The sequence below is a fragment of the Myotis yumanensis genome, unplaced genomic scaffold, assembly GCF_028538775.1.
Source record: "Myotis yumanensis isolate MYYU_CA2020_CCGP unplaced genomic scaffold, mMyoYum1.0.hap1 SCAF_2, whole genome shotgun sequence".
Taxonomy (NCBI): Eukaryota; Metazoa; Chordata; class Mammalia; order Chiroptera; family Vespertilionidae; genus Myotis; species Myotis yumanensis.
Window position 1 is genome coordinate 166,817,247 of NW_027223753.1, and position 23,508 is coordinate 166,840,754.

At 42.2% G+C, this 23,508-nt stretch overlaps 1 protein-coding gene across 4 annotated transcripts in view; it reads right to left on the reverse strand.

Moving 5' to 3' along the window:
- PLAAT1 (phospholipase A and acyltransferase 1) overlaps positions 1-17,198 on the reverse strand; it is a 64,017-nt gene extending 46,819 nt beyond the window's left edge. For 2 of the 4 annotated variants that reach the window (XR_011470314.1, XM_070406560.1), the window contains exons 1-3: positions 17,138-17,198; positions 8,897-9,032; positions 3,136-3,404 (exon numbers count right to left, since the gene is read on the reverse strand). Coding sequence is in view for 3 of the 4 variants with exons in the window: in XM_070406560.1 (XP_070262661.1) it covers positions 3,136-3,404; positions 8,897-9,032 (405 nt within the window). In the remaining variant the exon portion in view is untranslated. Of the gene's footprint in view, positions 1-3,135; positions 3,405-8,896; positions 9,033-15,426; positions 15,598-16,614; positions 16,680-17,137 lie in introns of those variants that run through there. The other 2 variants (XM_070406562.1, XM_070406561.1) reach the window with 2 other exon arrangements.
- Positions 17,199-23,508: the final 6,310 nt, after the last annotated feature.

Consider the following 23,508-nt stretch of genomic DNA (forward strand, 5'->3'; position numbering starts at 1 on the left):
CTGTACCATCTTCATCAGAACTTGTTAGAGAAGAGTTCTACTGATTGTTAAGGGATGATTGATTTTTATGGGTCTTGATTGTGGGTATGAAAGGTGATTTGTGTATATATACTCTGTGTTCTAGCTCAGAAAATTTATTGTTCCATGTGAGTAGTACATTCATTACGTTAATGTATTTTCTAAATAAAAATGAATTTCCAATTAAATCATGTCCTAATGAAAACAAATGTATCCTTATTTTTCACCTCCCATTTTCCTCAGTTTCCATCAGAAGAATTTTAACCTCCTTCCTTAGAATAGATGTTTATATAACTGTCCCACCATTGCAAGATACTGGAAGCCTTTATGTATTCACTAGAAGCCCAGTGCACGAAATTCATGCATGGGGGGTCCTCTCAGCCCAGCTTGCACCCTTTTCAATCTGGGACACCTTGGGGGATGTCTGACCGCCAGTTTAGGCAGATCCTGGAGATCGGGCCTAAACCGGCAGTCAGACATCCCTCTCACAATCCTGGACTGCTGGCTCCTAATCACTCACCTGCCTGCCTGCCTGGTCACCCCTAACTGCCCCCCACTGCTGGCCTGGTCACTCCCAACTGCCCCCTCACCAGCCTAGTTGCCCCTCACTGCCCCGCTGCCAGCCTAATAGTCCCCAACTACTCCCCCTGCCAACCTGGTCACCCCCAACTGCACCCCTCCCCACCAGCCTGGTCACCCCTAACTGACCCCCCCTGCCAGCCTGATCATCTCTTACTTCCCCCCTGCCAGTCTGGTCTTACCCAACTGCCCCCCTCCCCTCCCCCCATCCCCCCGCCGGCCTGGTCATAGGCAGCCATCTTGTGAAGGTGTGAGGGTTAATTTGCATATCACCTCTTTATTATAGAGGATTCTCTACACTTTAAAAAATCTTTAGGCTAAAATATCAGTGATGGAATTGAGTTGGTGGGATGATAGGTAGAAAAAGCAATTGAATCAAGCATACTTTTAGTTGGAAAGCTGCCATACTAAAAAATAGTGGAGGTAAATGACAAAGTTGTTAGCTACTTTAAAAATAAGGTCTTGAGAACTGTGGCTTGGTAATATAGCTTGATATCTTATATTGTGATTCCTCCAACTTTGTTCTTCTCTCTCAGGATTGCTGTGGCTATTTGGGGTCTTTTTTATTCTAGATGAATTTTTGGAGAGTTTGTTCTAGATCTGTGAAATATGCCCTTGGTATTTTAATGGGGATTGTATTGAAGGTATAAATTGCTTTGGGTAGTATGGACATTTTAATGATGTTGATTCTATCAATCCATGAACACAATATGTTCTTCCATTTGTTTATGTCTTCCTCTATCTTTTTTTCAATGTCCTGTAGTTTTCTGAGTACAGGTATTTTACCTCTTTAGTTAAGTTTATTCCTAGGTACCTTAATTTTTTTGGTGCAATGGTAAATGGGCCTGTTTTCTTTAGTTTCTCTTGCTGTGAGTTCATTATTGGTATATAAGAAAGCCATAGATTTCTGGGTGTTAATTTTCTATCCTGCTACATTGCTGAATTCATTCATTTATTGAGTCTAGTAGGTTTTTGATGGAGTCTTTGGGGTTTTCTAAGAAACCATCAACAAAACAACAAGAGAGCCCACTGCATGAGAGAACATATTTGCCAATGCTATTTCAGATAAGGGTTTAAACTTCAAAATTTACAGGGAACTCATACAACTTAGCAAAAAAAAAAAAGATAAAAAATCCAATCAAAAAATGGCCAAAGGACCTAAATAGACACTTTTCAAAAGAGGACATACAGAAGGCCAAGAGACATATGAAAACATGCTCAAAGTCACTAATCATCCGAGAGATGCAAACCAAAACAACAATGAGGTACCATCTCACACCTGTCAGAATGGCCATCATCAACAAATCAACAGATAACAAGTGTGGCGAGGATGAGGAGAAAAAGGAGCCCTTGTTCACTGCTGGTGGGAATGCAGACTGATGCAGCCACTGTGGAAAACAGATGGAGTTTCCTCAAAAAGTTAAAAATGGAACTCCCATTTAACTCAGTAATCCCACTTCTAGGACTCTATCCCAAAAAACCAGAAACACCAATCAAAAAGGATATATGCACCCCTATGTTCATAGCAACACAATTTCCAATAGCTAAGATTTGGAAACAGCCTAAGTGCCCATCAACAGATGAGTGGATTAGGAAACTGTGGTACATCTACACAATGGAATACTACGCTGTTATAAAAAAGAAGGAACTTTTACCATTTGCAACAGCATGGATGGAACTGGAGAGCATTATGCCAAGTGAAATAAACCAGTCAGAGAAAGATAAATATCACATGATCTCACTCAGATATGGGATATAATGATCAACATAAACTGATGAACAAAAATAGATTCAGAGACAAAGTAGCACTGAACAGACCATCCAACCTCAGAGAGAGGGCAGGGGGGTGGTTAGAGATAAACCAAAGAACTTGTATGCATGCATATTAGCATAACCAATGGACACAGGCACTGGGGCGGTGGGAGCTTGCCCTGAATAGCTGGGAAAGGAGACATATGTGATACTTTAAACAATAAAAAAAAAAAATAAGGTCAATTACTCCATTAAAAATAATCCAAAAGCTCTATGAATCAAAGAATCTATTTAAAAGCACAAATCTCTTTGAAATTAGCATTACAAAGAGATAGAAAACATTTACAAATCCACCAAGATATGTCATCAGTTGGCCTCTGTCAGCTAATGAAAAAGAATATTAGAATTACCATCTGTTTTTGGTAAATTAACTTCCACTCAAAAAAGTCAACAATCTTTTCAGCATATTATTTTCAGTATATAAGCTTACTGATTTAAGACTGCTGCATGGTGGGGTAATGGGGAAGGGGGGTGGATACTAAAAGACAAAAGGCAATAAACAAACAGAAAGTTATGGTCTTGATTCTGCTTCAAGTCCCTTCTACCCCAAATTTATAATATCCATGTTTGGTTATTAACTTGCTGCGTGATCTTGGACAACTCAATTCCCTGCTTGGTCCTTCAGTGTTCTTGTCATTTTGTATGAGGCCTGGGAACCTTCTCATAATCAATAGTTACCTTTTTTCCCCTATGTAAGAAACTCCTTATCTCTTAAAGAAAACTCACCTGCTCTGAAACTCCTTCTCCATAGCGAAGCAAAGTCACAAAATGCTCACAGTTGTTGACCAGTACGTCATACTCCACCTCCTGTCCAATAACAAACTCTGACCGTTGCATGACTTCTTCCATGGGAAGTGGGGGGTATGTTTCATCATATTTATTGTTTATTCTATATGTGTCATTGCCTGCAACATCCTTCAAGAGCTGCATCTTCACCAGGGCCTTTCTGCTGAATACAGACTTGGCGCTTGTAAATGATGCAGGAATGCCACCCTCTATAAGGAGAATTCTGGTTAGCAAGCTGCAGTGACTCTGCCCAGTGAACTTCCATGCCATCTAAAGACTTTGAAAGTGCTGGGATAACTGAACCCATCCCTGTTCCAAATGTATCATCAAACCAGAAATCACTTAACTTACCAGCCTAAGCACTCATTGTAATTTAACAACACACTTATTCAATAATGTATGAGTGAGAATGCAAGACGACTTTGGAAAATTTACATCTCCCCAAGAGTATATTGGGTAAGAAAACTGTACCCCTTCTTGAGTAATAAATTCTCTATCACTTGGTAGCATTATTAGAGATCTTGGTCCCTGTCTCTGACATAGTTCAGATAGGACCATTGCCCATGTTTTCTGTAAAGCGGGCTCTTTTTCAACATGTGAACCCTTCCCAGCTAATATTGTTGGGCTTGAGCAGTAGTGCATTATAATTAGTAGTGTGTCTAAGCGGCATTCCTTATCCTTACCTCAATTTTACACTTATTCTTTCAAGTATGAGTTATGGGTCCAATTTAAAACTTGCAGTTACCCCATTCCTCTGATGGGTGAACTGGGGTCAGCTGGAGTTACTGCTTTTGTTTTGTCAGTTTCTTTGGCCAAGAAACTAAGGCCTGAACCTGAACCTGACCTAGTATGCACTGTCTGCTATATGTGGCCTCAGGCTGTGGCTTACCCACCTGTTATAAGGCCTCATGCCCTGTCACTATGTCTTAACTGCCTCTATGGGTTAGCATTTGCCTAGACTGCCAGAGACATTTGTATCCCGGCCTGTCAGAGTCAGTGTCCGAGGCTGGACAGGCAATTCCTCAGCGTTCAGCTCTCCCGCGAGACTCCAGTCCCTCTCCATCTGTCCAAGATGCTATGCTTGGCTATTGTTCCAATAAATCATGAGAGGGAAGGTCTGTACAACCAGTGCTTAGACACTTTTCCTTTTAGTAATGACTGAAAGCAAACTTTCTTTCCTGCTCCTCCTTTTTTTCTATCTACCAAGCTCCTATTCATTGGAGCAGCATTTCCAAATCTTACACAGAATTATAAAACTTTTTTTTACTAGTCTGATGTAATCAATTTGCAGATGAGGAGATTGATGCTTGGAGAGCTAAATTGACTTGCAAAATATCACATGAGCAGTTGACAACATAAATGGGAATTGAATTTCAGTCTACATAATCATTGCTCAGTGTTTGGACCACATCAATATGAAACTTATGACATGACAATAAAGAAACAGCACCATATTATTTCCCAGATGTGAACATTGCAGGAATAACATAAAAAGTTGCTAAGTGCTAATCCCCAAGCTCTGCAGAAACTAGCAGCTCTGTATCATAAATGTGATTTTATTTGCCATTTCTATTTTCAATATTCTGGAACAAAAAGCAACTATCTCAAAATATCGCAAAAACTACTTCAAGAAAGTAAGATTTAGCCATATCAACACTTTTGTTTAAAGGTATTTTTAAGGAAAAAATACAACAGGTTGTTTATCTGCATATATTTTTCCTAATAAATTAATTTGTGCTCATTTATAAACATGTAGAAAATGCAGAAAATACAGCATAAACATGTAAATATAAATATTCCACCATCCTGCCACCTAGAAATAATTGCTATTATTTTTATGTACGTAAGTCTTTTTTAACACAATATAAAGGTGCATGTATCTGTGTGTATTCATGGGTGTGTGTATCTGTGTGTGTGTGTGTATATATATATAATGTGTGTGTGTGTTTTGCAAATTGGGTTTTATATTACATGTTACATTTTAATCTAGAATTTTCAAATAAATATTATGTGAGGATCATCTCTCATACAATTAAACATGTCCATAAATATGATCTTTTTAATGGCTTTTATAGTGGCTACTAGAGGCCCAGTGCACGAATTTTGTGCACTGAGGGGTGGTCTCACAGCCTGACCTGTGCTCTCTTGGGGGATGTCCAACTGGACATCCTTAGCACTGCCATGGAGGTGGGAGAGGCTCCCATCACTGCTGCTGTGCTAGCCAGCTGTGAGCCCGGCTCAGGGCTTCTGGTTGAGCAGCGCACCCACTGCGGGAGCGCACTGACTACCAAGGGGCAGCTCCTGCATTGAGCGTTTGCCCCCTGGTGGCCAGTGTGCATCACAGTGACCAGTTGTTCTATCGTTCAGTCGATTTGCATATTAGCCTTTTATTATATAGACTAGAGGCCCAGTGCACAAAAATTTGTGCACTGGCAGAGGGGGGCTGTCCCTCAGCCTCATTTGTGCCCTCTCACAGTCTGGGACCCCTCGGGAGATAACGACGTGCTGGCTTAGGCCCGCTCCCGGGTGGCAGAGGGCAGGCCCAATCCCTAGGTGCAGCCCCTGGTCGGGCTCAGAGCAGGGCCGATTTGGGGGGTTGGGGCGCCACCCCCTGTCACACACAGAGCAGGGCCCATCAGGAGGATTGGGGCTCCGTACCCTGTCACACTCAGAGCAGGGCCGATCAGGGGGTTGGGGCGCCACCCCCTGTCACCCACAGAGCAGGGCTGATCAGAGGGTTGGGGAGCTCCCCCCTGTCACTCATAGAGTAGGGCCAACAGGGGAGTTGGGGCACCGCCCCCTGTCACACACAGAGCAGGGCGGATCAGGGGGTTGTGGTGAAGCCCCCTGTCACCCACAGAGCAGGGCCGATCATCGGGTTGGGGCACTCCCTCCATCACACTCAGGGCAGGGCCAATGGGGAGGTTGCGGTTCCACCCCGTCACACACAGAGCAGGGCCCATGGGGGGAGTTGGGGCACCGCACCCTGTCACACACAGAGCAGGGCTGTTCGGGGGTTTGGGGAGCTCCCCCCTATCAGGCACAGAGCAGGGCCGATCAGGGGGTTGGGGCACCTTCCCCTGTCATGAACAGAGAAGGGCAGATAGGGAGGTTGTGGCCCTGCCCCCTGTCACACACAGAGCCCCAGGGTGATCAGGGGGTTTGGGCTCTGCCCCCTGTCACGCTGCTCCAGGGGCCAGGAGGCCTCGCCGCTCCGCTGATCCCATTGCTGAGAGGCCTCGTGGCTCCGCTGATCCCAGGACATGAGGCCTTGTGGCTCTGCTGATCCCAGGTTCAGGAGGCCTCAGGGCTCCGCTGATTCCAGTGCTGGGAGGTATATTACCCTTTTACTATATAGGATAGAGGCCTGGTACACAGGTGGGGCCGGCTGGTTTACCCTGAAGGGTGTCCTGGATCAGGGTGGGGGTCCCACTTGGGTGCCTGGCCAGCCTGGGTGAGGGGATGATGGCTGTTTGCAGCTGGTCACACCCCCTTCAGGGTGGGGGTCCCCACTGGGGTGCCTGGCCAGTCTGGGTGAGGGGCTGAGGGCCGTTTTCAGGCTGGCGGGCGACTGAAGCTCCAAACCTCTCCTTTTGTTCTTTTTTTTTTATTCTTGGATTTATTTACCTTCTATGGCTGTCACTGGAACTGAGAGCCAGCTTTCTCTCTGAGGCTCAGCTCCAGCTCTGAGACCTCGGCTGCTGAAACCAGGTATCTGGTTTGTTTGGGTTCTATAATCGAAACACTGTTTCAACTCCAGCTCTGAGGCCTGGCTGGCTAAAAGAAGGTTTCTGGAGTTTTGTTTAGTTTCTATATTTGTAACAATGTTTCTTAAACTGCAAGCTCAGAGGCCGGCAGTGGCAGGCGGGGAACGTTGGCTTCCTCCGTCACTGAAGCAAGCAAGCCTCCTGTTCGCTTCAAGCTGCCTGGCTGCCGGCCACCATCTTGGTTGGCAGTTAATTTGCATATCACCCTGATTAGCCAATGGGAAGGGTAGCGGAGGTACAGCTAATTACCATGTTTCTCTATTATTAGATAGGATAGTTTTTGGCTACTTAGCACCTCATCCCTTCACTGCTCTTTCTTTCTGGAAAAAACTCTATGTAGGCCAACGAGCATCCCATTGTCCTAGGCATAGTGATGGTCCAGCAATGGGTATGGGATGCCCACTGTATGAATTAGAGTCATTCTCCATGATTCTTCTAACTGCAACAGACAAGGATTAGCTATCTCTTCTGTTGGGTCACCAGATTATAAGAATGAGAGTCTAAGGATGCTGATGGTCATCAGTTCCACTCCTTAGAGAGACAAAGCCTGGGAGAATGAGGACAACAAATAGAAAAAATTACAGATGTTAGACAGAGTCTTAATAGTGTTCAAACCTCTCATTGTAGGCAGCCCTGGGGCCAGCACCATCTCTACTCTTTCTGTAGTTTCCCTTAGTGAAACAATGAGTTATCTTTTTGTTTAAGCTAATTTGAGTTTTATTTCTGTTACTTGCAACTAAAGAATCCTGCCAAAACACAGATGCCTAATATTTTGTGGCTAAATAGTAATTTGTTTAACCATTTTCCTATTGAATGTTAAGTCATTGTCTATTTTTTTTAAACCATTATAAGTGAGATAGACATGAACACCCTTATACAGAAGTGTTACATTTATCTCTTTTAGATATTTCCCATGAACAGGTTCATAGAAGTACAATTATAGGGTAAGAGCATAGGAACTCTTTTAAGACTCTTAGCACATCTCATTAAATTTTTTTCGTGAATTAGCTTATCAACTTATATTTATATCAGCAATATCTTTGTTTTCATTTCATTATACCTTTATCAACAATGATTGTTGCCATTTTTAACCTGTGCTAATGTGATAGGCATAAAATCTGTCATTTTATTTGACAATTCTTAGATGACTAAAAAGTTAAAACCTTTAAAGATGGGTGTTAGCTGTTGCTTCCTCCTTCTGCAAATTGTTCATAACTCTTCACCTAATTGTTTTTTGGGATATTGGGGGGTTTGCTGTCCACTTGGCCTGAAATACTCTTTTCTCAAATATAATCTGCTCAGTTTTCTCCCCTTCAAGTTCAGAAACGTCACTTCTCATGAGATGTTCCCAACCACCTCACTTACAATCACAGTACCCCTGTCCCCTACCACTTCCTATTATTTACCTTTACTTATCTTTATTCTAACATTGCACTCTGTTCTCTCTCTCTCTCTCTCTCTCTCTCTCTCTCTCTCTCTCCCTCCCTCCCCCCCCCCCTCCCCAACTCCTCTAGAATATAAACTACACCATGCAGGGACTGGTTTATGTATATCCAGCATCTAGAATAGCATTTGACACATATGAGTAATCTATAAATAGATGTTAAAGGAATTGAGATAATTAATCTGTATGCTATATAAAAAACAGTGACTCTTGTCATGTTTGTGCCAAATATTTTTCCCGGCTGATTATTTACTTTTTAATTGTGTTTTTATTTTTTTAACCAGAAGGTTTACATTTCAATGTGAATTGGCCTTTGTGATTTCTTCAATGCCACTTTGGTCTTAAAATGTTCTTCCCTAAACCTAGATCAGCTACATCACCTGCTTTCTATATTTTAGTTTATTTAATTTTATGATATTTTTTCTGGTAATAAAAAACAAATAAACAACAAACTATAAAGCTCCCAGGAGCTGCTGGGAACAAACCTTACCCAGAGGTGTTAAGTTGATAACGTAACCATCACCCAAGTACAGGGCCCAGTGCTGATAGCCAGGACGAAACACTTCAATCAAGTCCCCTGGCTGGGGGTTGCCAGGGTAGGTCAAACTAAAGTCACTCACCGCCATCTGTAATGACAGACATAAAGAAAATCTAGCCAACATGACTTGACCAAAGAAAATCAGTTTAAGACTTCCATAGAAGCGATGGGAGACAGAATTTATTGGGATCACACTCCTTATTAAAGACTTAGACTCACGGCCAGACCGGTTTGGCTCAGTGGATAGAGCGTTGGCCTGCGGACTGAAAGGTCCCGGGTTAGATTCCAGTCAAGGGCATGTACCTTGGTTGCGGGCACATCCCCAGTAGGAGGTGTGAAGGAGGCGGCTGGTCCATGTTTCTAACTCTCTATCCCTCTCCCTTCCTCTCTGTAAAAAAATCAATAAATATATATATATATATATATAAAAGACTTACACTCATGCCCTGGTCTGCTTCTTTGAATGATTCTAACACCAAACTATGTGTGCACAAGTGGACAAGAGGAGAAAGACTTTGTCTGCTATTGTTTAATTGTCTGTTGCAATGCTTTGCTTCCTGATCAACCCCAGGGCCCCTTTGTTATAATAAGCATCTTATAATTCTCTTTAAGTCCAAAAATTTACAGATAATACTATTTACCTACAGACAAAATTATCAAAAACATTAATATGATGCCATGTTTGGAATAGAAACAGGAAGGACATTTATATCAATATCTGTTTTACTATGTAAATAGCTACACAAAAAGACATAATAAAGTACCTATGTTCTTGCACTTTCTGAGCATGAAAAAGTTAGGATTGAAAAGCAGACGATGAGAAGTCTTTCATATAGCAGCATAATAAAATCAAAGAGGTACGGGCAGCTACTAATATTCTGTGCAAAAAAAAAATACTGTATTGCAAAACTTACTCTTGAGTTAATTTAAGCAGACATAGGTTCTAGGCTTGGATGAGTGTCCAGTCAGATATTCAGGCATCTAATAGGATACAGGATATTTACCCCTTGTGCCAAACTATGCTGTGCCTGTCTAGGCACGCTGGCCTCTACCCACTGCATAACAGTGAATGCCCTTTGTCATTGTGACAACACAATGACCAAGATTTCTCCCTCCCCCCATTGCCCTGCTTACTGTCTGATTCTTCACTTATTGATTCCAGAACCAGTACAAGGTGGTCAGCGTTGAAGTGGGGTAATTTGGAAGGTTGGGGAACTCATCATAATGATGAACATGTCTGAAAAGTCTAAGTTTGACCAGATTTTTTTTCCTTGTAAATCAATACCTTTCAGAAAGAACATATGTCTCTTTAAGTTTATTTTTATGGAAGGTTAACATTTCTATCTATGGCACAGAAGTCTAATGACTCAACAAGAGGAAGTTACGAACATCGTTCAAAAATCAAAAGGAGATTTAACGTGAAATCCATGTTGAACATCTAATTGACAGCAAAGTGTTCCTCATCATCTAACGTAGATGTGTACACTCGTTTACAAAATAAATCCAAGTGCCAGAAAGGGAAACTTCCAAATCATCAAAATTATAATCATAATAGCATCAGCTAAGGACTCAGAAGACAAACCATTATTTTCCTGGCACTCTCAAAGTCTTTTTTACAGCCGTTAATATTGGGAGGGTGTTTTCCCAAGTATTTGTATGCCATCTGTTGAAAACTTCAATCATCACACTGGCACATGAACGTGGCCCATATAAACTGTCCATCTGTTGAAAAATAACTATTAAAAACAACTTTATGGAAATCATTAAGTCTAACCACCCTGTCAAATATGTTTGAGCCTTATTAATATGGCAGTTCCCAATGTGGCCACGTGGGTACTAAAAGGAAAAATAGATAATATACTATGATATAAACAAACACATTTCCAATGAATAGGAATCAGCAAGCACACACAGCTGCCTGCTAGAATGCAGAGACCTAGCCAAGCTCACAATAATAACCATCATTTAAACAGCACTTTGTAGTGTAACCTTTTTTTTTTCAAATGCACTATCTCAATTAACTCTCTTTAATTTAAAAAAAAAAACTACAACTATTTAAGTTCATTTGTTATTAACCCATTTTACATTTTTTAAAGTGACCATAGAAAATGCCAACTTTTTGAAAATACCCACTGAAATCTTTACATTATAAAATATAAAGGAGAGCCCTGGCCAGTGGGGCTCAGTGGTTAGAGTTTCAGCCCATGCACCCAAGGGTGGTGGGTTTGATTCCCAGTCAATGGCACATACCTGAGTTGCAAGTTTGAACCCCTACCCCAGTAGCTGCTCATGCAGGAGGCAACGACTCAATTTGTCTCTTTCACATCGATGTTTCAATGTTTCTCTCTCCCTCTTTCTCTCTCTTTCTCTCTCCCTTACTCTATCCCTCATTTCCACTCTCTCTAAAAAGCAATGGAAAAAATATCCTTGAGTGAGGATTAAAATATATATATGGGAGAATAACTAGACGAGGTGTTAAAAATATGCGCTCTTGTCTTAGGTCTTTTACTTGCTAGTTCTATTACTTTGGGAAAGTCATCCAAATTGTCTGAATCTCAGTTTCGTCACTTTGAAGGCAAGCATAAGAAAGCCTAAGACAGGCTGTTGCAAATAACCTTTCATGAACTGGCTGAAAGCTATTGCAAGTGCTTTGTGAACTGGCAAGAGGTAGGCAGGTGTATGGTAGGAGAGGGCCGGCTGTTTGTAAAGGTTGAAAGATGGGTCCATGGCTTACATGTGATTTTAGTTCCTAATCCTCTCTTTCAGCCACGGTAATTCTTTAGAATTGATGATTCCACTGCAAAATGTTAATATATTTAACACATTTTAAATTCCGACATATACCTTGTAAACTGGTTTATGAAATGTAATTTCATTGATTTCATGAAGCCTGTCATATTTATAAAGAGGGATGACAGGATAACAAGGAAAACATTTCATATAAGTACATTCTCAAGAAACAGAGAGAAGAGCCTGAAGGCTAACATTAAAGGGAAAGTGATTTCTGACACCGAACAGTTGGAAAGACACTTCAGATATTCCCTGACTCGGTGCTCTTCAAGCTTGGTTTTAGCAGTGGGGCCTTTATCAAATCAATCATCAGAGAGACCCTCAAAAACCTAAACATGAAAAGCAGCCCTGCCCTGGATGAAGTCAGGGGGAGCCCATCTGCTCCTTACTGTTCCTGCTCCTGAGGCTCTTGCCACCCCAGACCTTCCACTTTCAGGAATGGATCCTGAATGACACTTACCTAGTCCGAATGCAACCCCCTCACTTGTAAGACAGAGGAAACAGGATCAGGCAGGTAATTTGCCTTGCCCAAGGTTACATACTATTTTCCAAAAGATTTTTAACACATCATTTTTCTGCAGCAATTGGACTTTCACTGGGGAGGGGGGTGCGAACCTCAAACTAAGTCTCACACCTTATACAAAAAATGATTCAAAATGGATCATAAACTTAAATGTAAAACTATAAAGCATAAACAAAAACCACACAGGAGGAAATTCTCAGGATCTAGGGTCAGCACAGAGTTCTTAGACTTGGTACCAAAAGTACTATCCATAAAAGGAAAGACTGACAATTGGATGTGCTCAAAATTTAAAACTTTTGCACTGCAAAAGATCTGTGAAATGGACAAAAAGACAAACTACGGAGTGGGAGAAAATATTTACAAATCATATATCCAAGAAAGGACTCATATGGAGATCATATAATGAACTCTCGAAACTCAGGAATAAGAAAGCAAAGAATATAATTAGAACTTAAGCAATATACACAAAGGCACATTTTATCAAAGAAGACACATATGTCAGGTAAGTCATGTTACACATCACCAGCCGTTATGGGAATGCAGATGAGAACCATGGTGAGGTAACTCTACACACCTATCACAATAGCTCAAGTAAAAAATATTGGCCACGAAATGCTGGCAAGGATGCAGGATTACTGGGTCACTCACTAATTGCTGGTGAGAATATAAAATGGTACAGTCACTCTGGAAGAAGTCCATCAGTTTCTTTTTTTTTAAATCTTTATTGTTGAAAGTATTACAGATGTCCCCTTTTTGACCCCTGTTAATCCCCTTCACCCTGCTCCTGCCCTCCCCAGGCCTTCTCCCAAATGATCCAGAAACTGCACCCCTAGCCATTTACCCCAGAGACTGAAGACAATGAAGACTCATCTTCACACAAATATTTACAGCAGCTTATTCATAATAGCCCCAAACTGGAAAAAACCTAGATGACCTTCAATAGGTGAGTGGTTACACAAATTGTGGTGCAGCCATACTCTGGAATACTACTACTAAGAAACAAAAAAGAACAAACTATTGATACCTTCAAGGACCTGGATTAATCTCCAGAGAACTATGCTGAGTGAAAAAAAGCCAATGATAAAGGTTACATAATGTATGATTCTGTTTGTATAACATTTTCGAAATGACAAAATTATAGAAATAGAGAACAAAAAGTGATCACCAGGGATGAGAGGGAAGTGGGTGTGGCTATAAAAAAGGCAACATGAGAGATTCTAGTGGTGATGGAAATGTACTGCATCTCCATTGGGTCAATGTCAATCTCCTGGTTGTGATTTTGTATTGCAATTCTGCAAGTTGTTACTATTGAGGAAACTGGACAAGGGTCAATGAATCTCTCTGTATTATTTCTTACAACTGCATATGAATCTACACTTACCTCAAAATTAAATATATATATATATATATATATATATATATATATATATATTAAAGACCAATACTTTTTTTTTAAAATAGAGCATAGAAGAGAACCAATATGTGGAAGTTACACAAAGGCAGTTTTAAGCCATGTCAATAATATTTTCTTTCCTTGAAGATGATTCAATAATGAAATGGAGTACCTTGTGTGGATAGCAGGTTCTGTCACTGGGAATATTTAAGCACAGTCAGAGTTGATAAAAATAAAATTTCCATGGCAGGGTTGTGCGGAGGGGGCATTAGGGTAATGAGGCCTTCTAAGGTCCCTTACACCTGTAACATTCTCTCATTCTATTTTCCAGAAACTGTGCTAGGTGTAATCCTCAAATCAACATCACAAAATAGATATAATCATTTCCTGATGTGCACAGCAGTTCAGGAACTCATCCAAAATCACACAGTGGAAAAGAGCAGAACCCACACCTGGACTCAGATTAGCCTACCTCCAAGGTCAGGCTCCTATCCTGACTGCTTCTCCCCATGCACGCTATACGGCCTCCATTGCTGACATTTCTGCAGCCCTTCTCACACGCTGCTACAACTGTCAGCTGATTGTTATGACCACCATTTTACAGGTGAAGAATCGGAGACTCAGATGAGTTAAGTGTTACACCCAAAGTCACACAGGTAGTGAGTGACAGAATTAGATTTCAGTTCCAGGTCTGTCTTCTTATTCCAGACTGCATGCTTCTGTTTTATACCTGATTAACATCATTCACCAAAGGAATTGCTATATTTCATCTTGTCCCTCTTCCCAAATACCCCATCAGATAGAGAAGCCACAAAACACACAAAATATATATTTCATATAAGAACGTGCAAAGTTTCTAAACATTCATATGTGGAACCAGTGAGGGATGACAATAGAGCCTTGCCCAGACTCAGGCATTATAGACCTTAGGGAAGTGCCTATAAGGTGTCTGGTTTAGGTAATTTGATTTACCTGGTTCCTCCTGGATCCTCCTACCCATTTCATTCACGTACAAGTATGTAATGTAGTGTTTCATAAGTGATGACACAGAACCAATTAAAGGTGCATTTATAAAGTCCTCTACTGCACTGTGTGTCTGACCTTTAAAGTAAAAATACTTCTTTTGAACAGTTCATCTGCACAGAATTGTTTGACTAGTTTATAATAAAGAATGGCAGGAAGGTAGGTCTGTAATCTTTGTACAGCCAATTTCCCCTTTCAACTGCCGAAACAGGCTGCCCTGGTTATAGCTCCATGTTGGTCCCTGGGGATGCATCAAAGAAAGTAACTGCCCGACGCACAGAGAGAGACAGGCTGATTAACTGCTGCTCCTGTCCGTGAGGCCACCTATGTTACAGGAATACCAAGAGCACTTTTTCACAAACTACTCCCAAGAATGCTATGGAAGTCAGAAACACCATCACAAGCTACCCCTAGAGCCCAACAGTCTCCCAGTTCAATTTGGACCCTTTCCCACTCCAGCGGCATTTTTCATCCACAGCCCGGCTACACTGAGATGGCTCCGTGAAGCCTTGTGCTCCCAGACTGGCTCATTCACAGACGCTCGGAGCTGCAGGGATCCCTGGCCCAACATCTTCACTCTAGCTGAGGGTTCACCTTCCAACCAGGTGACCCTCCGCACCCATTGCATTGTCATTCTCTGCTTGGAATCCCCCCAAAGCTCCCCACTACCGACACCCCAACTTTGCCCTCCATAATTGTGAGCTTATCCCTGTGTTCTAGGCAAAGCAAACCTTCCTCATTCCTCACACTCACCTGGAGTTTGGTTGCTCATACTGAACCTTCCTACCTGGAATGCACTGCCCAGTTCCAAATGGCCGGCTCTGAGATCAGGTCAGATGCCGCTCCCTCCCTGAGTTTCCCCCCAGTCAGCCAGAATTTCCTCCGAGTTTGCACAGAGCCCTGTATCAGGTGCCCATTGCGTTTCCTCCGCCTGGGTCAGGTCCTGGTGTCTGGGGAATTGTGTCTTCTGCTGGAGTTGGAGGGCTGGTTCCTGTCTGTCTCTATCCCCCAGTCCCCTGCTGAGAGCCTGCCACAGATAACTGCCCCCTGAGTGGTTGATGAATGAAGGAGGAGGAGCTCCACCAGGAGGACAGAGTGGCTGGGTTTTCCTGGCACTAAATCATAGTCATGGTCCTGAATGCACCATCCATATTTCCAAAACCTAATCTTTTATAATACTAATTACTTGTATTATTATTCATCTCCACTTTGGTGAGGACAGTGTGCTTAAAAACCTTGGTAAGCCAGACCCGGTTTCTAGTCCCGGTTCTGCCACTGAATGGAGTGTGACTTGGAGAAGTGACTCTTTCCCAGAGAACTCTGTTTTCCCATTTGTAAATAAATAAACAAACAAACAAACAAATAAATAAAGTACATGCTCTCTCTGGAGTTCCTCCCGTTATAGTTGCCTCAAACAAGTTTGTCTGCGAACCTGGAGGCCCTCCCTCCCTCCCTGTCCCCAACACAGCTCACTCTTAGGCAGTCGGCTTTCCCCCACCGGTGGCAGTTGCAGGGATCCTAGGGTAGCCCTGGCCTCACAGCTCCTGCCCTCCTGCTAATGGGCTGTGGGCGGACTCCGTCTGCTCAGGTAGGTCAAGGCGACAGCAGCCAACTACCAACCCAGGGCCACCTCCGGCGCCAACGCCAATCCCCTCCCCCCCGCACCGCGTGGAGACTCCACCCCCCACCACCCCCCACCCCCGCACCAAGTGGAGACCCCGCCCTCTCCTCCCCACCCCCGCCGCGTGGAGACCCCGAGGTGCCAGCGACACAGCAGGGCACCCCCTTCCTTGTGTCAATACCCCCCCTCACAGCCAGCCACCCCGCCACCCCACACTCTTGCCGCGCCCTCCCCATCCCAGGAGCACTGATGCCACACCTCCCTCCACACGCACAGATAGCCACCAACCCAGGGGTTAAAACGCAGCCCTGGCGCCTTACCTAACCAATGACACCCCTCCCAGCCACTGGGACAATCCGGTGACTATGATAGCTGAGGTTATAAAGTTAACTCGTCTTCTTGAGCCCACAAATGCTCGTGTGCACCATGAATACACCCTACACCCACTAGAAGTACGCCCCTTCTGGCTCTACACAAACTCCTTCATGCCTGTGGAAAAAAACCTGGAAAAATCCCGGTCCCTGCGCCCAAAGAAAACATTAAACATTGCAGCCTTTGACTCAGCAAAGGTGGGAGGAAGGACTGGCCTTAAAAAACCCTCCCTAAAAAAAAACCCAAAAAAACAACCCTCCCAGCGATGTGCTTATCAGCCTGATCCAGCACCCACAGGCTGTGAGGACACACAGGGACCCTGCTCCCTTTGGACCCCTTCCTGTCACCACCATCCAACTTAAAATCAACTTCAGATTGGGATGAGGGGAGAAAGGAGAAAGCAGAAAGGAGGGATGTGCAGGCCCTGTTCCCCCAGGCCTCCAGGTACCAGTTCCCCAGGGGGAAATTTACCTGCCTCTGGATGGGGCCTTCATCAGAGACAAGACTCTCCCAGGCAGCTCCTTCCCCTTCCCACCGCCCTGCCCTGTCCCTAACAGCAGCCGGCTTCTGGATAGACAAGCAGAGCAAGTCCCCTATTCAGTGTGACTTGGGTGCATGTGACAGAGCAGGGCCTGACTGTCTCTCAGGCCAGGTAGGGCAGCAGAGGCCTCCAGGAATAGGGCCATGAGTTTAAAAATAAAGCTGGGCATGGAGAGTATCCTTTTCCTCGGTGCTCAGAAAGGGAGGCCAGAAACACTCGGCAGCTAAGTAAGGACGCCTGGCAGACTGCTGGCTGAAAGCGCATTTTGGAGCACTGCACAGGACTCCTCTTCAAATAAGTCACAACCTAGATTTTTACTCTGATGGAAATGGAATCTCAGCTAAAAGGAAAGATTCTTTCCCCCGTTCTAATTCAAAGGCTGAAATAGCTTGCTAATTTTATGTGTTTTGTTGCAATGAGAGAGAACTACCTAAAAATGGCAGCAGCTTTTATAAAGGAATCAGGTTCTGTTATGAAGGTTAAGGGCGTATCTGCATGGCTTTTGGCACCTTTAGAAAGACATAGAAAGCATATGGGATCTAGATACAGTTATTGGCAAAGTGGAAACTGGAACACTTGAGAGGTTGTAGCTTTGCTTTATATGAGTTTCTGTTTTTCTTACACGTTCCCTATTTAATACAGTTTTGGTTCTAGATTGAATCGGATATGCTTTTCAATACCCTTTTAATGTCTCAAAGAGAAAGCCAGAAACATGCACTTGCGTTGTGTACCCCAACCGTTTCAGTGTAGTCATCACTGAAGGAAGTGGTTCATGATTTTATACAGGAGAGTTACTGTGAGCACTTATAAAGCCATCCTGCTTATGAGCTAAATTTATTATGTTTGCCAGGTTAATCTGTTTTTCTCTAATCGGGCACTTAATCATCCAGTCTCCTCCCTATATTATGGATTCATGAATGTCAACCGAGAAGGGTAGCTCAGTCAGGGCAAAATGATAAATTGTCTTTTCATTTTGGGGTATTTGTGACTGAATGCATCACAGTAGAATTAAAATGAAATAAATCTTGTGTTTTTACTCCTAGATCCCTGCCAGGTATAGATAAAATGCATTTGATCAAGAATGACTCCAGTTTGATGTCTGAATGGAATTTGTAGGAGAAATAGACAAAGCTTCTTCGTAGTTTGGGGGAGCTCTGAGCTCCCCCCATTTCTATAGATTGGAGAGGTAGTTAATCACTCATAGGTACTCTATGGATGAGGAGCACAGAACTAACATTTCCATTCAGAAAGAATGAGGAATTAGTCTCCTGCAGGAATAGCCAAATTTGTCTGAATCTAGAGTTGTAATTCTGGGATCTCAAGGAATGCATATGGTATGTGATGAGAGGAGATGTTAGGTTACAACCCAACAACCAGTTCCTGCTCTTCTGGCTCTTACACTAAAGGAAGCACCACCTGGGTGGCACTCTGCCTAGTTGGGGTGATAGGTTGAAACATTGAAATAACCACAAAAGAGATGATTGAGTCACGTTTGTTGTTGAATAAATAAAGTCCACATACCAGTAAAAGCACTGTGAGGTAACAAGTCATTATTTGCCTTGTTAGCACCTGGAGACTGAAACCAGTTAGCATTGTGTAATGTTAGAGAGCCCTCAAAAAAACTCAAAAAAAACACAAACAAACACCCTATTTTAGGATGCTCATTTTACAATTAGCAAAGTATTTTCATATCCTTTATTTCATTTAATCTTCACAAGAAACTCATATTCAGGTCCTGGCAGATGCTCTGAGTCCTGAGCCATGGGGCTCCTCACCGCAGGGTCTGTGGGGTAGGACGCAGAGCAGGCCTCTTAGTCAAGAGCTCCTCTCCCCCAAATCCCTCTTTTATCAGACAGCAAAAGCAAAGTCTTCCTTTTAGACAAAAACAACAACATTAAAAAAACACACACAAACACAAAAGACCTACCTACACCTACAAGGTGAATGAGACAAGTGCAAAAAAATAAAATAAAATAAAATGATCTTGTAAATATCTGTTGGCTTTAACAGAGATATTTGCTGAGGTAATTCAGAGGTTGTTGGCTGCATGAGCATAAGAAGTGAGATTTGGGACAATCGTTCAAATAGTTCCAACCCCACCTTCCCAATATCTATGCTGTTAAAATAAAAGCTTTTTTCTTGACTGAACTATCCAGGCAACACATCTGCTCAGACTGGATATTTGCATAAATTGCTCGAGGCTTCCATTCAATCAGCCTTGTACATTCTTGATCAATACGATTGGAAGTAGAAACCTGTTTTCCTACAGAGTCCTCGTGTAGTGTGCACCAGGCTAAGTGACATCGCTGTGACTGCTGCTTCCCAATGGCTATGTGCACTTGAAATTGCTAAGCCTGGTAAGTTAGGCTGAGCTGAGTCTCTGGGGCAGTCAAGGGGACAGATGGAGAAAAGGATGATTTAATGGAGCCCAGGTCAGAGGCACAGAGACTTATCAGTACATGACAAGGAAGGAAGGAAATGAGTATGCCTACTATAGAAGAAGTTGCCTGCATTCTGTACAGGGAAAAGACAATGGAGAAGCCATGGACAGGGAGTCAGGAGTCTTGGGTTCTAATCCCATGCCACTTGCTAGCTTTGTGACATGGAACATGTATGAAATGGGAAAAATAATAAAATAGCCTGCCATTTTCACAGATTTGTAAAAAGGTCTTTTAAAAATACAAAGAGTATAATATGTATAAGACAGAATAAATTCACACAATGCAATATACAGATGCTGTATTATAGTATTATATAGTTGAAACCTACATAATTTTATTTGTTTTTTTTTATTTTTAAAATTTTATTTCTCTCTTTTTTTTTATTGCTTAAAGCATTACAAAGGGTATTACATATGTGTCCTTTTTTTTCCCCGCCCTTGACAATACCCCGGCTTCCCCTACCCCCCCAGTGTCTTATGTCCATTGGTTATGCTCATATGCATGCATACAAGTCCTTCAGTTGATCTCTTACCCCCTTTCCTTCTGCCCCCCAACCCTCCTCGGCCTTCCCGCTGCAGTTTGACAATCTGTATGAGACAGCTCTGCCTCTGTATCTATTATTGTTCAAAAGTTTATAATGGTCTCTATTATCCATGAATGAGTGAGATTATGTGGTATTTTTCCTTCATTGACTGGCTTATTTCACTTAGCATAATGCTCTCCAACTCCATCCATGCCGTTGCAAATTGTAAGAGTTCCTGCTTTTTTACAGCAGCATAGTATTCCATCGTGTAAATGTACCACAGTTTTCTAATCCATTCATCTACTGATGGGCACTTAGGCTGTTTCCAGATCTTAGCTATGTTGAATTGTGCTGCTATGAACATATAGGTGCATATATCCTTTCTGATTGGTGTTTCTGGTGAAACCTACATAATTTTATTAGCTAATGTCACCTGAACAAATTTACTAAATATTTTTTTAAAAGACAGAATAAATTCAAACTATGGTTGGTTGATAGATACAACACAAGGGTATCCTTAGAAATGACACTTACATTTCACCATATTCAGGAAGAGAAATGACTAAATATATACATAATATTCCTAGTCCTGCCTACCATATTTACCTCTTTCCATTTTAAATTCCCAGCAAGTTGTTATATTTATTCATTGTAACATTTACATAGTACAAATAACTGTCACTTTTAAGTGACACTGGCAATATAGTTAAACCTTTATTTTCTTTTATTAGTCCAATAAATAAAAGCACCTCACTAAAAAGAGGCCACAAATATGAATGGTTTAGGGACTTTGCCCTAAGGGGAAATTATAAAATGCATTTGGAAACAGGTAATTCTGACTTGGTCCTCTGTAAAATGCTAAATTTCTGCACAAAATCTTAAAACACAAGTGTTTACAGGACTCTTGGTGACAAGAAGAACTATAGTAAATGTGCCTTAGCACTAAAATTCCCGTATCCATGGAAACCTGTGAAGTTCTGTAAGTGCACACACATGTGGCCTATAGTATTTATTGGAGGGCTGGGCGGTAATCGGTGGGTGACTGTGCTCTGAGGGCTGTCAGGTTGCTGGGAGCTGCTTGTCACAGGCCTGGATGTTTTCCCTGCTAAATGTAATTACAGAGAAATTCAGAAATCTCAGACATTAAGGAGGAAACACACACACACACACACACACACACACACATATTTACATGTACTTTATCTCCCAGAAAAGAGATTCTTTTTTCTGAAAGGCTTGAGAAATCAGCAGTGTTTCTCTCTCCCCCTCCATTTGCTGCTCCATTTGGAAACTCTCTGAATTTTCCATGCGTGCCGATCCATATATTCCTTGAATGTTTGGAGAGAATGCCACCAGTTTCAAAAGTACTTCTGGTCAGTGTTTCCTAATGTATAATGGCTTTAAAAAGCAAAGAGCACAGTAATATTGGAGGGAAAGAATCATCTACAAATATCTGAAATGTTTATATAGCCAAGAACCAATATCCTAATAAGATAAAGAAGTAATGCTAGTCAGAGAGGCATATTCACACAATGCTGTATTTTGTAAAATATATTTTTATCTCATTTACTCCTGATATCAGTCTTTATGAGTATTACCCCCATTTTCCCTTCCACTGCTGAATCTCTGAAAGCCTTTTCATAGTCTCAAATATTATTCTGGATTTTAACAATTAGGAATGGTCTGTGTTTGGGTTAAAATACATTGCAACCAGTAAATTATGAATTATTTAAAATCTTTGTGTTCTTTGTTCACAGAAATTTTCTTTTTAAGAATTTTTTCATGTGTGGTTCTCTGAAGATGTGCTGTCTGAGACGACAGCCGCTCGCCACAGGTGGCTACCGAGCACCTGAAATGTGGCTTGTGTCACATGTTGAAATGATAACAGTTGCACATAGTCAGTGAAATAAAATATGACTTTAATTTCACCTGCTTCTTTTACGTTTTTAATGTGCTTATTAAAATATTTAAAATTACATATGTGTCTGGTGTTACGCCTCTCCTGGCCAGCACTGCTCCAGTGAAAGTCTCCCGAGCCCTCACAAGGGGTCTGCTTTTATGGCTTAGCGTAAGCCAGGCTTGCTAAGTCTTGTGATTGACCCACCATGCTTTTCACCAGAAGAAGGAGCCCTGATTGCTTCCCCTTAAAAGAAGGCTTTAAGTTATCCTTCTCTTTCTGAGCCTGTTTTTCTCCTTTTCCCCCTGCAATTCTCCATGGCAGAATCCCAGTAAGCAAACCCAAGCTCTTCTCCTTTGGCTTTGCTCCAGAGAGGCGATGAGGCCATGTGCCCCCCTGTGAAAGCCAGTGACCTCTGTCCATGCAGGACCCAGAGTTTGCCAGGAAGAGCCCCCTCACTGCCAGACAAAGCCTGCTAAGCACCTGGGAAGAGACTGCTCAGCCACCTCCCAGTCATGTGAAGACAGCTAAAGCTCTTTTGTGCTAGCATCTTGCATTATTGTTGCCATCCAAATTCTAAATTGTAATCTCAATGCTCATTATCGGCTGTGTGACTTTTGTCGAATCATTTACGCCATCTGTGTCTCAATTTTCTTTATTATATTTCAATGGAGTTTAATAATTATAGAAAAACTCTATAATGACTCAAGACTAATGATGCAGTTAGAACTCATAAAACTGGGAAGAAAAGAATATATGAAGAAAGGATAGTTTTGCTCCCATCTATGTCAAGAATACTTTCAGCTGCAAGTAAGAGAATGCCACATTAATGGTGGACTAAACAAGGAGTGTATATAAGAAGTATGATACCAAGTATCAAAACCATCAGCAAATCCTGGTGGTATGACCTTTAAATTTATCTAGAATCTAGCCTTTTTCTCTGCCTCCATCACTTCCACCTATGGCCAGCCACCTTCATCTCTCCAGTGTTTTTCAAACTTGTCTCCTGCTTCCTCCCTTGCTCTCCTTCTACATTTTCTATACCCAACAGCCAGAAAGGCTTTTTGAAGTACCAAAAAGGTATAATTTAAGTACTGCTTTGCTCTCCTACTCAAATTCCTCCAATGGTTTCTTGAGTCCTTCAGAATGAAATCTAAAATGCTTCCCACAGCTTTTAAGCCTCTAAATGACCTGATACCTGTGATCTCTCTTGCCTCATTCCCTTCAGTTTTCCCTGCTGCTCATACAGTTCTTCCTGCAGCTCCTTGAACATGCTGAGCATGTTTTCCCTCAGGGCCTTTGCATATGCTGTTTCCTCCTCCTGGAGCACTCCTTCCCACTGTCTACCCCCCAAATATCTGCATGACTCACTCCCACACTCCCTTCAGCTCTCTCGTATGACTTTATCAGATATACCTTTCTCTATCAACCTATATAAAA